Source organism: Populus trichocarpa, chromosome 17 (assembly GCF_000002775.5).
Source record: "Populus trichocarpa isolate Nisqually-1 chromosome 17, P.trichocarpa_v4.1, whole genome shotgun sequence".
Lineage (NCBI taxonomy): Eukaryota > Viridiplantae > Streptophyta > Magnoliopsida > Malpighiales > Salicaceae > Populus > Populus trichocarpa.
In genome coordinates this window covers 1,748,857-1,761,450 of record NC_037301.2, presented here as the reverse complement: position 1 = coordinate 1,761,450, position 12,594 = coordinate 1,748,857, and the positions used below count along the sequence as shown (strand labels likewise).

General features: G+C 34.1%; 2 protein-coding genes across 3 annotated transcripts; both read right to left on the bottom strand.

The window, feature by feature from the left end:
- Positions 1-1,354: 1,354 nt before the first annotated feature.
- On the bottom strand, positions 1,355-5,767 carry LOC18106881 (hydroxyacylglutathione hydrolase 2, mitochondrial). 2 transcript variants are annotated; one of them, XM_006372772.3, is made up of 8 exons: positions 5,590-5,767; positions 4,755-4,937; positions 4,437-4,640; positions 4,046-4,169; positions 3,299-3,399; positions 2,677-2,751; positions 2,482-2,580; positions 1,355-1,692 (listed from the first exon to the last, which is right to left on the bottom strand). In XM_006372772.3, the coding sequence occupies exons 1-8, from the start codon at positions 5,641-5,643 to the stop codon at positions 1,546-1,548; spliced, it is 987 nt and encodes a 328-aa protein (XP_006372834.3). In that variant the 5' UTR covers positions 5,644-5,767; the 3' UTR covers positions 1,355-1,545. The 2 variants fall into 2 exon arrangements, with proteins under 2 accessions (XP_006372834.3, XP_024444679.1); XM_024588911.2 differs by lacking the exons at positions 2,482-2,580; positions 2,677-2,751.
- Positions 5,768-6,703: 936 nt separating this feature from the next.
- Positions 6,704-11,042, bottom strand: LOC18106880 (calreticulin-3). The gene is made up of 13 exons (XM_006372771.3): positions 10,756-11,042; positions 10,464-10,659; positions 10,116-10,374; positions 9,936-9,992; positions 9,790-9,837; positions 9,419-9,505; positions 9,267-9,324; positions 8,758-8,825; positions 8,124-8,216; positions 7,971-8,027; positions 7,788-7,859; positions 7,439-7,471; positions 6,704-7,077 (listed from the first exon to the last, which is right to left on the bottom strand). The coding sequence occupies exons 1-13, from the start codon at positions 10,988-10,990 to the stop codon at positions 7,066-7,068; spliced, it is 1,275 nt and encodes a 424-aa protein (XP_006372833.1). The 5' UTR covers positions 10,991-11,042; the 3' UTR covers positions 6,704-7,065.
- Positions 11,043-12,594: the final 1,552 nt, after the last annotated feature.

Genomic DNA, 12,594 nt, shown 5'->3' with positions numbered 1-12,594 from the left:
TATTTCAAAATCAATATTTATTAATCTTTAACAAGGAGGAATTTTTTGAAAATGAAAGATGCTTTTCATGGGCATTTGCAATAGCGAGAGTACCTTAAAAACAGAGACAGTGTCTATTCATCTGATTTAAGGAATCCTAAGGTCTAACTCTCAAATTCTAGTGTTCTAATCTTGACATGAGAAACATAATATCTATGAGTTTTCAGTTTTGAAAGCACTTGAATAATATATTTTTAATTTAAGATAAATTTAATTTTAATGCGTCAAAGTTATTGGAATAATAGAAGAGAAAATACTCGTATAAAAATTCCAATTAGATGATCTAATGATGAGAGAATTGAACAATGAGGTATGCAAAAGAATTAACATAGTTATAAAGCCTTGCTGAATGAGTAAACTTGGTAACTTTTCGACTTGGAATCTAATTTAGATCAAGTTTTATTATAAATTAAATATTTTTTTATCAAAATAATATATATTATTTTGATATAAAAAAATTAAGTTAACCTATCGATTCATGGATTGAGCTCGCTAACCTGTAACCAAGGTCTTGGAACGAGTTAGACATTGAATTTGGTTTTATAAACAAGAGAAGTAGCATTAATATGTGTTTGATATAGTGATAAATGGTGTTTTTTAAAAGTACTTTTTAATTGGGAATAATAGATGTATTTTCATCAAAATGTTGTTTTTCTATTTTTTATTTATTTTAACACATCAAAACTATTAAAAAAATATATCTTAAAGAATATTAATTTAATATTCTTTTAAATAAAAAAATTAAAAATAAAACTACCCCAGTACAAAACAAGCAAGCACTGGTCCAATGCTTGAAGGGCATATTGTTGGTTTCAATTTTCAAGAATACATGCAGCGGCAGAGCAGATAAGGTTACTTCATGACTGCCTCTGTCAACTTCATGGACATGGTGCCATTATGTTTAATGGGAGAAGGGAACAATGTCTGGGTTTTGCTTTGTTCGATAAACCCACCCATTCTTTGTACTGTGATTTAAAAAAAAATTGTTTTTTTTCCCTTTAAATTAATTTATATTTTTTAATTTTAAATTATATTTTAATTTTAAATAGTGACGACCAAGTTTTTAACTCTCGTCTTGATATTCCATTTTCTGTGAAGTTTTCTATTCAAAGAACACTGACCAAAGAGATAATTCAGCTCTCCATCTTTGAACAAGAGCAAGGAGCAGCACTTGCTGACTAATAAAGTCAAAGCTCTTGCCAAGCCTAACTTTAGTCAAACAGTAGTAAGTGTTTTACACCATGGCATGAACCAGAAGGAGAAATGAATACCTTCATGCAATATTTTCAAAGCAAAAAAATGCTGAACCAGTACAAAATTAAACCAATTTTTCGAATAGAAGAAAGCATTTGTTACTGGCAACTGGATTTGCTGTTTCTTGTGGTTAAAGAATCCAAAGGAAATTCAAGATATCAAAACTCTAGATAAAAGAACATATTGGCAGAGAATAATACATGGCGGGGTCACCTATCCTATAGACAAGTAGATATAATCTTGCAAGTGATCTTAAAAATTGTCCTTTGCTTGGCGGATAACGCCTAACGCTTCTGAATCATTTGCTGTTGCTGGAATATTTAAGGTATGCCGGATTGCTGTGCTTGAAGTGCGAAGGAAAGGATTACAAGCCTTTTCAACCTTTAACTTTGTTGGAATCTGACGAGACAGAAAAAATCACCCTCAATGTGGAACTTTAGGAAGATAAAACTTAAAGTTAAATGATAAGACGAGAAAATAAAAACACACACAGGACTACCAAATTAAATCAAGTCCACAATCATTATGCAGATTGATAGTGGCTAAGCAACCCAGCTTGCTTGCCACTTCAACTTTTACTGAAACTGATCGCCATTTCAAGGCACACAAACATGAGGAAGCTTGTGCGATTCTACAAAGTTAACCGCCTGACAAATAGCCGGTGCCAGGCAGGAAAACTAAGGGCTTATAACTTAAGTGCTTCTATAAAGCCGAAGAAGGTATGTGCTGTTGTACAGTAATGAGCATTGCAAAAGAGAAGTTGACTTCAAAATTGGATAATTGCATGACATGCAACTGAAATTGGTGCGCATATATTTTCTATCAAAAAGCAAGATACCTTTCAAAAGTCAATTTCAGTTTAAAAAATCAAAAGATCAATCATGGATAGGAATGTCCAACACAGTGAAGAGCTTCCTGAGGGTTCAAGACCAAAGACTGATAAGAGGCACAAATCATAAAATCATTTCCTTTCTAGATAAAAAAAAATCAGAAAATCTGGTGGCGCATCACTTAGTTGCTAAATTCTCCTGGCCTTATACTAGACACAGGATAGAGTCCTGCTCTCATTGTGAACTCAAGGTAGGGTGGGGGTGAGGGGAGTTGGGGTTCAGGCAGTGAAGGCTTCTCTCATCACAGTAGCCCGTCATTGGCCAGGTATTCAATAAAGAAAGAAGGCTTAAGACTCACAGTTGGCAAACTCTTGCTGCGAAGATGTGCCACATGGGCTGCATAGGACTGGAGTGCCTCATTATTTGGATCTATGGACAGTGCAAACTTCGAATTACTCTGTCAAAAAACATGCATCATGGTTAGGGCATTTAACTTTGATCTTTAGTAGATAAAACAAGAAGAATATGGAAAACAAATATATAGGTGACCAACCAACGTATATTCATGACCGCAATATATATTTGTATCATCTGGCAGTGACATGATTTTCCTGAGGGATGAAAGCATCTGCAACAAAGAAAATCAGATGCTATAGTATTCAATCATCATGAAATCAGGCAACTAGCTTCTTATTAAATATGCTCTTTTGGTTAAGAGAGGCCAGCTGGGCTTTGGACTACAGTTTGGGGGGGGGTAATTCTATCCCATCCTCCAATGTTTCACTCGTTCATTTCAATATTTGACAACAGGACTGTCCACTTGTGACTATAAAAGATTCCATCCAAACGTCCAACTTGCAAAGTAAATACAAAAATAAATAAATATTTTTTCAGGAGGCTTTAAAAACACAGAATTTTAAGTTTTTTTGTGTGGTAGCTTGAGAAAATTTTCAACTTTCAAGTTCAGAAAACATGTATCATTTAACAATTCATTACTCTTCTAGTTAAAAAGATGAAGTGATATTTTAAAGAATCGTTTCACATTGAGGATTCAAGCGCTGAAACTGTCTAAATAGGAAGGCTCAATCCAATATATTCATCTCAATATTGCATCATCAGATATTATTTCCGACCTCAAAATTATAGCTTAGTGAAGAATGCGTGTCATGAATTACCTGCTCAGGTGTCCCTTCAAAAAGCTTGCCACATGACAGACTAAATAAAGTATCTCCTGCAAAAATTGCCCCCGAACCAGGAAAGTAGAAACTTACATGGCCTGCAATTAAATGAATGCTGAATGTCAAGACAACTATTTACTCAGTAGCTGCATAACCATAAAGTCTTGTGCTCTTTACTAAACCCAAAACCCACAAGAGAAGCCAGCAAATATCACACCATCCCACTTGAAAATACCCAGATTCTCCATGTAAGCAATCACTAGAAAGAATGAGGACACGACAGACAATTTAACCAACAAAATTGCTACATTTTCTTTCATTGGTTTAGCTGAAACAACAAAAATTGTTTGCTTGCTTCAATTTTTGTATTGAATGCATACCACATGTCCCTCGCTAACTAGATAATGTCCAAGCAGAAAGTCATAAGTTTCGCATTTTAATGGCATGGAGGACATATATCAGAAGGTATAGCCTGTTGTGGCCTTCCAACTGTTTCATATGACTCAGACTTTATATTGGTGTTCTTCATATTTCAAATGAGTTTTTTTCTACTTATAAACTCATGTATCACAGGTTCATGCTTCTAGGAAATGCATTATTTTTTCTTTTTTTGGAGCTGCAAGGAAACGTGTTGATTTTACATACCTTTTCCAGTCAACAGAAGAAAAGATTGCATTTTGACATTATAATGGCATGTTTCTCACTAATGCGATTTCCTAATGTAGATTGATAAGGAAATAGAACCTCGGGTATGGCCAGGAGTTTCCATTACTAGCACCTCATGGCCTCCAAACATCCAGTTATCCCCGTCATTCAGAACTATATCAATGCCAGGAATTCTATCCCTGTCAACTCCTGAACCAATTACCTACAAACAAAAAGCAAAACTGTAAAAACTACACAATTTTGAGAGCCACTTCACAAACAGGCATCTAGGTCCCTCTTAATACTCAGATGGAAGACACAGCATTCACTGAAAACCTTTGTCTGAGCTTTTTTTTTTTTAGAATTAGACTCAATACAAGCAGATTTAAAATGGTGAATAAAAATGCTGGCTTCTTGTATCAATTAAATGCATTTAATTTCATCCCATGAGAGTTGGGAGAAAAAAGAACTTGGGAACACTGTCGCATACCTTTGCACCATACCTTGCTTTCAACTCTTCATTCCCACCCGTATGATCATAATGATGATGAGTGTTTAGTATATAAGTCAAATTTCGGTTTTTCCGACTTAAAGCATCAATAACAGGTGCAGCTTCAGACGGATCAATAACTCCAACTGTGCCTGTATCCACGTCATGTAAAAGATATGCATAATTGTCCTTAAGACATGGCACCTGAAGCAATGAACGTAACAAAAAACGATATAAGGCATCCATTCACAATAAGAACACTAAATATTTTCAAAACTATAACAGAGCTTGCAAAATAAAAACATTACAAATTCTTACCAATTCAATTTGCAATGAAGAAGACATATTGGAAACGCTGCAAAATTGAGCAACTTTAAGTGTTCGACTTGCTCCACGCAAGGTTTTGAACGGTGTGGACAACAAACGCATGAATCCATACACAATAACTTTTCTAAGGGAAAGTTGTCTCGTGCCTGGCCTTACGCGAATCCCACTCCTCACCTAATAATATGAGAGAGAAAAAACAGTAAGGTCCTAATTATCAATCTCCACAAATTTTGCAAGCACATCTACTGCACCAAAGGCCAGAAACAAACACCAAAAACCTATTCCATATAGATGGAAAAGCATCCCCTGCGGTTCACAACAAAAGGCACCAGATGGAAATTAATAAATGGATCATATCCATTAGAAAGGCCAAACAGTATACATGGAAGGTTAACTTCTCAAAATGATTTCCTTTCATCAAAAGTTCATACGTCAACATACAAGTCACCAATCATGCCATCTCCTTCAACATTCACTAAAAATAAAATGTCCATTGCATCAAATCACGTGATTCTTTACCATCCAACCTCCTGAACTTCTACCATTTGTTCTACTTCCACTATCAAAACCAGTACAAACAGTAAATGGGCTTTCTTTAAAACAGTTAAAAAGAAAACTTTAAACAACAAACAAGCAGATAGTGCATAAAAAAAACAGATGCAAAGATTTTCCAGTATCTCAAATGGGTTAAGACATCAAGATCACTCATTTCCCATAAAGACTGAAACTTTAAAGTTTAAACAACCACTAAAGCACAAAACATAGAGTGAAATCAAGAGGGTTTGGAGTAAACAAGGAATGCAAACAAGCAAGAAAGTAAACCCACCCTGGAGCAAGGAAGGGAAGCCATGGCACAAGATGCTTTGGAGATCATCTGCATCGCTCCCCTTCTTTCTCTTTCCCTCTTTTATTTTTTATTCTTTTATTCTTTTGAGTTTTTAGAGAGAAAAAGAGAGAGAAAAAGAGAGTGTTATTGTGGATGTTTGTGGGTTGGCACTTTGGTGGCACTTATCACTTGAATGATGATGATGATTTATTATTATGATACTTTGTTGACCAACATGGAAAACAAGTCACCTAAATTGGAATCTTAAAAACATATATATATATATATATATATATATATATATATATATATATATATATATATATATATATATATAATTTAAACATTTTTCTAATGCTCAATTGGAACTATAGATGTCGGTTTTTTAAATATTATTTTCCTCTTATTTTTTATCAATTTTTATGGACTGCAATTTTGTTTTCTTCTGTATTATTATTCTATTAGCTTAATTTATGTTGCTCTTGTTCATTGTAGAAGAGATGATAAAGTTACATGACGGTGAGGAACGTTAAAAGGAAAAGGTGACGGAGACCCTTTACGTGTAAGTGGGTGCTCGGAGTGGAGAGTAACGTCACTAACTGCTTTATGCTGGGCCCACGTGGCAGATTACGCGTCAAGTCCGATCCATTCTTTCCTTTTCCTTCCCAAAATTACCCTAATCAAGACTTGTTTTTTAGCCCTAATCAAAGAATAATCATTAGAAATGCTTTCAGCAACAGTTGAATATAACGAGAACACACACACACACACACAGAGCAAACAAGAACAGAAGATGTTAGGTCTTACAGTGTTTTCAGGCCATGTTGAGATTCTTGAGAACGACCCGAGATCCAAATCGACTTGGTAGATCAAACCTGACCTGGCTCGGGTCGGGTTTTGTAATTAATAATAGATAATTAACTTATTACAACCCAATTAAAAACCCAGACAACAGACTTTCAACCTGTTCAACACAATAAGAAACTAATTGACTTTTTTTTTAAAAAAAAATAGTCAACTCACCAGAGCACGTGATTTAATCTTTGCTAATTCAATGGGAAATTGAGTCATTGTGGAGATGAAACCCATATGACCTAGTGCATAAGTTATCTACTTAGCAGCACAAGTTGCTCTCTTTATACCGCAAAAAGGTTTCATACAGCCAAATCTTAACTAATAAACAATCCTGAATCCGTTCAAACCATGAGGACTTTCAATGATTAGAAGACTCAAAATTGTCCATCAATTTACCGTCAACTCAAGTAACAAGAGCCCACATAAGCCGTAATGGCTGGATTGGCACGTCAACTTGGTCAACTTATTTGGTGTGGTAGGTCTCTTATGTTACAGCAACAGTAATACAACAGGAGGTACAACAACATGACATGCTTGAGACTGAAACATGCTGCCTTTTGAAATCTGAAACTTGATCTCTCTTGCGATTGTAAGATGTGAATGGAAAAAGCCATGGACAGCTTATAGTTCATCCTGCAAAAGAAAAGTTCAGGGGGGAAACTTAAGTATTTGAGCTGAAGCATGAGATGATTTTCCAGTGTAGATCATGCATGATTGTTGAGAACACCTCGAGCTGCATACTGTCTTCATTGCCAAGAAATTGATGTTATAACAGCTTACCATAAAGTTGATCTGCTTGTGTTGCTTTATATTGATTGGAAAAGAATATAGGTACCCTTTTTAATGAAATGTGATGGAAAGTAAAAGGCTCGAGCTAAGTAATTCCTGCCTATTGTAGAGAAAGCCTTGATCTTTTACCACTTGCTATGAGTTTATTGAAAACAGAGTCAATTCAATGGGAAAATGAGAGAAAGAGTGCCGAAGATATGCTTACATGGTAATCATCCATGTAGTCCCGGGGATCATGCTGCAAAACAAAATTTTTATGTTATATCAACATTCACCAAACCAATAAAAAGCTTCACAATAAATAAATAAAATGACGTTTTATTTTTTATGATTCTTTAGCTGCTCATCGCTCTTTCTCAATGAAACATGATGAAAAGGTAATCTGAAAATGGTTTAAAGTGTTGTTCTTACTTCTTTTAATGGTTTGGAGCATCATTCATCAAAATGATTCTATTTAAGGGGTACCATTAAAAAACTCAAGCAGCTGCATTCAAGAGATGCAACATTGAAGTGGCAACTAAGGTTTAATTAGAAGATATCAAGAGATATTATACCCTTCTGCGAGGCTTCCTGTGGCCCCTTTCTTTCCTCCTCTTTTCACCTTCCTCTCTTGCTCTTTGAGCTTCCTACTCATGCAATGATTCAAATCCATTGGATAATGCTAAAAAAGAATGGCTAAAAGTAGAGTTATAGGACAAATTGCAAATTCCCAAAAGCAAGCAAACAAAGGTAGTCACCTCTTCTTCTCGAGCTCTCCTCACTTTCTCTGCTTCCTCAAAGGCATCCTTTTCTATCTGGCATATACATAAAATGAGAATCCAAATACCAAATTTAATCCATGTTCCTTGGAACCAAGCCGCCATTATGGATTCTAAAATCAATAAATTCACCTCTCTATTCTGGAAAACATCTTCTACAACTTCTCTTGCATATTGTGGGTCATCACAGATCAATATGTTGTCAAAAATTGATCCAGCCTTCACCTGCAATGCAATATTTGATGTCATCAGATCAAGGTAACTCAGAATGTTTTTTAGTTGAGAGTATAAATCCAAACTCAACTGAAAACACAATGATGGAAGAGATTAATCTTTCTGCCAGGAATGTACAATGAGAAATTCAAATCTGTTTTAGGGTAAGGCATCTCAGTTATTTGGACAGATCAAAAGAGCTGAGTACAAATCCTAACTCCACTAAGAGGGTAGATATAAGTCAATAAACCAGTACAGCAAAAATGAGTTAAAATTAATGGTTTTCCCATCTAGAATGAAAGGCTAGGTCGACACTCGAACAAGCCAGTTTACTGATACTAATATAATAAAATCTACTATCTTGATTTCAGATAAACAAAGCCAGGTTAAATAAGAGAGGCAAATGTGTTTGTCAGATCAGATAATACAATCATTTGTTGTTTCAAAGAACTAAATTTTACTTTTTCTTGGTATCATTAATGTGCTATGTTTCCCCCAAACAATAGGTTGTATGAATGATCTCCAGAAGAGGGAAAGAAGTTATGAGACCTACCTGCCAAACTTCGATACCCACATATTTTACTGGCTTCAGCACATAAAGGTCAGGATCATCTTCAAACTCTGACAAAAAGAAAGGGAAAGTGGATTGTACGCATTTACAAAATGAAATTGGATACTAAAATCAGGCACATCTATTAGATCAACCACATACTTAGAGAGACAAGTGATACAAACTTGTTGGAGGACCAGTTGTCTTTAAAATACCAGCAAACATTCCTACTACAACATAGAAGCTAGCTCATTTACTATGCTCTGTTAGTATCCTATATGAAATTTCCATTTTTTATACACTAAAAGACTTGTCTAAAACCCATTAGCAAAGTTCACCACTTGGAAGTTGGAACATGCTGCCTGCTCCATTATTTGGTTAAATGCTGGTATATAGGCCAAAAAGCTCATTTTCCTATTTCTGAGCATTTGTATCTGCCAAAATGTTCCAAAGCATTCTTCCCCAAACGAGTGATAAAAATAACCATTTGGTCTCAATGGAATGATTCATACCTGGGTTATCGATCCATGGAGTCTTCCATTTTCCCTTATAGTTAGGGTTCTTGATTTTCTACAATATCAGGATAACAACTTAATTCAATAATCATTATTAATCAGCAAAGATATTTTTTTTCAAACTTTTGGTTAGTAGTATGGATGCACACCTTTCTTTTCCATGGTCCTTTGTAAGCTGGATTCGGTATCTTGGATGGCCTCCATATTCCATCCTCCTCTTCATCCCAATCATCGGGCTATTCAAAGCAGCAATAGAATAAGGCATGTTATATTTTGTCTTCTAGGCTGTGACAGTTAAATAAACGACATACCTACATATCTCTTCTTATTTATAACCTAATTATCCAACAATCAAGTTGAATAAGTGAGGGCCAAAAAGAAAGACATTTTCCCAGAGCATTGTCATTGTATAAAGGCAAGTTAATCCATGAATAGTCTAATCACATGTTTCAAACCCCAACATGGTGAGAACGAGAAAATTACAGAAGAGATTCTAAAATGCTAAAGGCAATGAACAAACCTCTTTAGCCTTAGGATCAGGAATCTCCCGGGGAATAGAATCATATCCCTGCAACATCAAAGCAAATAGTTAATGTACAAAATGTACCAGGAACACATATAAATCACTATTTCAACCACATTATTAAACAGACTACCAGGTAATACCTCTGGTTTGACATCATTAGGATCCTCGATATATTCTCTATCATCCCAGTCTGCTGGCTGCGAAACAATGAAAGTCAACCTTTATTGGCTAGACTAAAAACACCAAACTATCAAAAATGAAAATCACCACATTTTCCTGCAAAAAATGGAACCAAAATCCAACCCAAGTTCCTATCATACCTTCTTTGCTTTAGTATCTTTAATTTTTGGTGGAGGAAGAATATCCCAATCCGTATACATGGTTCCTGATTCCCTCTCTCTATTATCAACCAACACACTATAAGATGCATCAGGCCTAAGTATAAATGTATAGAAATGAGTCAACTTATCAGTTTCACATTGCAAATCCTTCTTGATAGGATAATTCTGTCCTTGATAAGACAATATAACATGAAGCTTCTTTGTTTGTGTACCGCATATATCAGGTCCAAACATAAAACTGCAAAGACAAAAGACACAGCAAGCTTTAAACCTGACCACTTTCCAATTCTCAAACCTCAAAAGAATCAAATGGGTCATTTTCTTTACCTATAAGGAGTATCACCACCAAATTTCTTCTGATTAACATAGCCAGAAAGCAGCTTAATGTAACCACCACCACACTCAATATCTTGCTCAAACTTAATAGAATACTGAACCACTAAAGTCCTATTCTGGTTACTAAACTCTGGGGTTATCTTTGCTGATATAGCAAAATGCTTTGCATCATTATATGTTTGAATACCTGAAACACCATATTTCCACACAAATCAAACGAAAAAAATTCAAACCCCAGATAACATAAACACAAAAAGATCAAATCTTGAACATGTTATTGTACCTTTATCATCTGGATCACCAGGCCACTTCCCCGCGGTGTACTTAAAAGTACCAGCTTTGCCTTCACTTCTTTTCCAGTCTGATAAAACCCATCTACCTTTCCAACCATCTTCAAAACGTTCCTCAAAGAAGATTTCTGAGAGAGTGAAGGGGAAGAGGAAGAGAGAGTGGACAGCGAAGAGCAAAAATAGTTGCTTTAAGGCTTGAACGACATGTAGTTTTGGCCTGTTCTCCATTTCTGGTAAACCAGTTGGCTCCAAGTGCCAGAGATCTAGTGATTGGTAATTTGGTATAGCAGGGCGAGAGAATCTAGTGTGAGCAGTGATTTTACATAAATAACCCCTCTACAAATCTAAAGTTTTTCAATATTTGGGTTTTTTTTTTATCTATAAATTTATTTAAAGTCAAAATTTAATTTTTAAGATTATGGAAGTTGTTTAGAAGTGTGTTTTACTTTTTTTTTTTTTTGTTAAAATTTAATATTTTTTTATTAAATTAATTATTTTTAGTGTTTTTGAATTGTTTTGATGTTATAATATCTAAAATAAATTTAAAATATATATAAAAAATCATTTTGATAATTTTCCCAACAAAAAATATTTTAAAAATTAACCATTACTGTATTTTCAAACACTCTTTATGTTTTTTTAAGAAAATTTATCATGAATTTCCAAACATTTTAGTGTGATAACATTTGATTTATTTTTTAAAAAAGATTATATTTTTCATAGGATCAATGGTAAAAATAAATTTTAATAAAAAAAATTAAAATTTCCTTTTTCTCATTTCTTCCCTCCTTGCAACTTTCTTCTTCCTCGTTCCCCTCTCTTTTCATCCATTCTCTTTTCAAAACATCTCCTTTTTCTTAAATTTAGGTCGATTTCTTCTCTTCCTTCTCTTCCTTTGAAAAAAAAGAAGGTTTTGAAATTGAAAATATAATAAAAATTACTTCTTGAATCTAATGATTGATGCCACTTCAACAGTTGGAGTGTTTCTTGACTAAAAGATTCATGAAATTCTTTGTAATTGTCCAGGCATCGTTATGAGACATGATCAAAGGCATCATATAACAACTCTCTCACTCAAACAAATGGCAATTTTGAATCATTTAACATTATTTCATCATTTTGTAGAGATGAACTAGTTTCATTCCTCGAGCTCTGTTAATGGTATGAATTACGAGGTGTCAATAAGGTTCATGTGAGCTTATTTTGCAAACATTAGGAGTAATCTCATGTCGAACTAAGTTAACTTGGTATGAATAAAAACAAATCTAAAAGAAGAAAATCTTAAATGCCGTTGTTTTCTTGGGCACATAAAAAAATAGTTAGGTAATGGAAAACTTTTGATAATTTTATTAAAACTAACTTAGTGAGTCAATTTTAAGCATTTTAACCCGATTATATATATAGTTCGAGAATCAAATTAACCATGTAAAAATTGTCACAATATTATCAAATTCATTTGACAAGATAAATACAACTTGGATGACTGATAACAACGTGTGATTGATTAAAAGAAAATTCAATATAGCATATTTAACTATGTTAATTTTGAAACAGAGATATAATGAATCACTTTGTCAACTTAAGTTTAATACAAAAATCATGACTCAAGCTAGGGATACAATCATAATGTGCTGGTCAATTGTCTTTTTTTGTTTTCCTTTTTTTATTTTCTTTCTAGCCGGGCCTTTATTAGATTTGGGTTAGATGGAATTCAAGCCTAAATTGAAGAGTTTTTTTGGATAATTAAGGACTAAATTGAAAAAAAAATTTAAATAGAGATAAAATTCAAGACTTAATTGATGGACGCTTATAAAATCAAGGATTAAAGTAAA

What these genes read in the sequence shown, in the direction of transcription:
- LOC18106880 (XM_006372771.3), bottom strand. Translation starts at nt 10,990, where the DNA reads ATGGAGAACAGGCCAAAACTACATGTCGTTCAAGCCTTAAAGCAACTA. An exon ending in AAGGACCATGGAAAAGAAAG is followed by an intron (nt 9,325 to 9,418) that starts GTGTGCATCCAT and finishes CTGATATTGTAG; the next exon opens with AAAATCAAGAACCCTAACTA. An exon ending in ATGTTTTCCAGAATAGAGAG is followed by an intron (nt 8,028 to 8,123) that starts GTGAATTTATTG and finishes TGTATATGCCAG; the next exon opens with ATAGAAAAGGATGCCTTTGA.
- LOC18106881 (XM_006372772.3), bottom strand. Translation starts at nt 5,643, where the DNA reads ATGCAGATGATCTCCAAAGCATCTTGTGCCATGGCTTCCCTTCCTTGC. An exon ending in AACTCCTGGCCATACCCGAG is followed by an intron (nt 3,400 to 4,045) that starts GTTCTATTTCCT and finishes ATTTAATTGCAG; the next exon opens with GCCATGTAAGTTTCTACTTT. An exon ending in GCAGCAAGAGTTTGCCAACT is followed by an intron (nt 1,693 to 2,481) that starts GTGAGTCTTAAG and finishes CTGTCTCGTCAG; the next exon opens with ATTCCAACAAAGTTAAAGGT.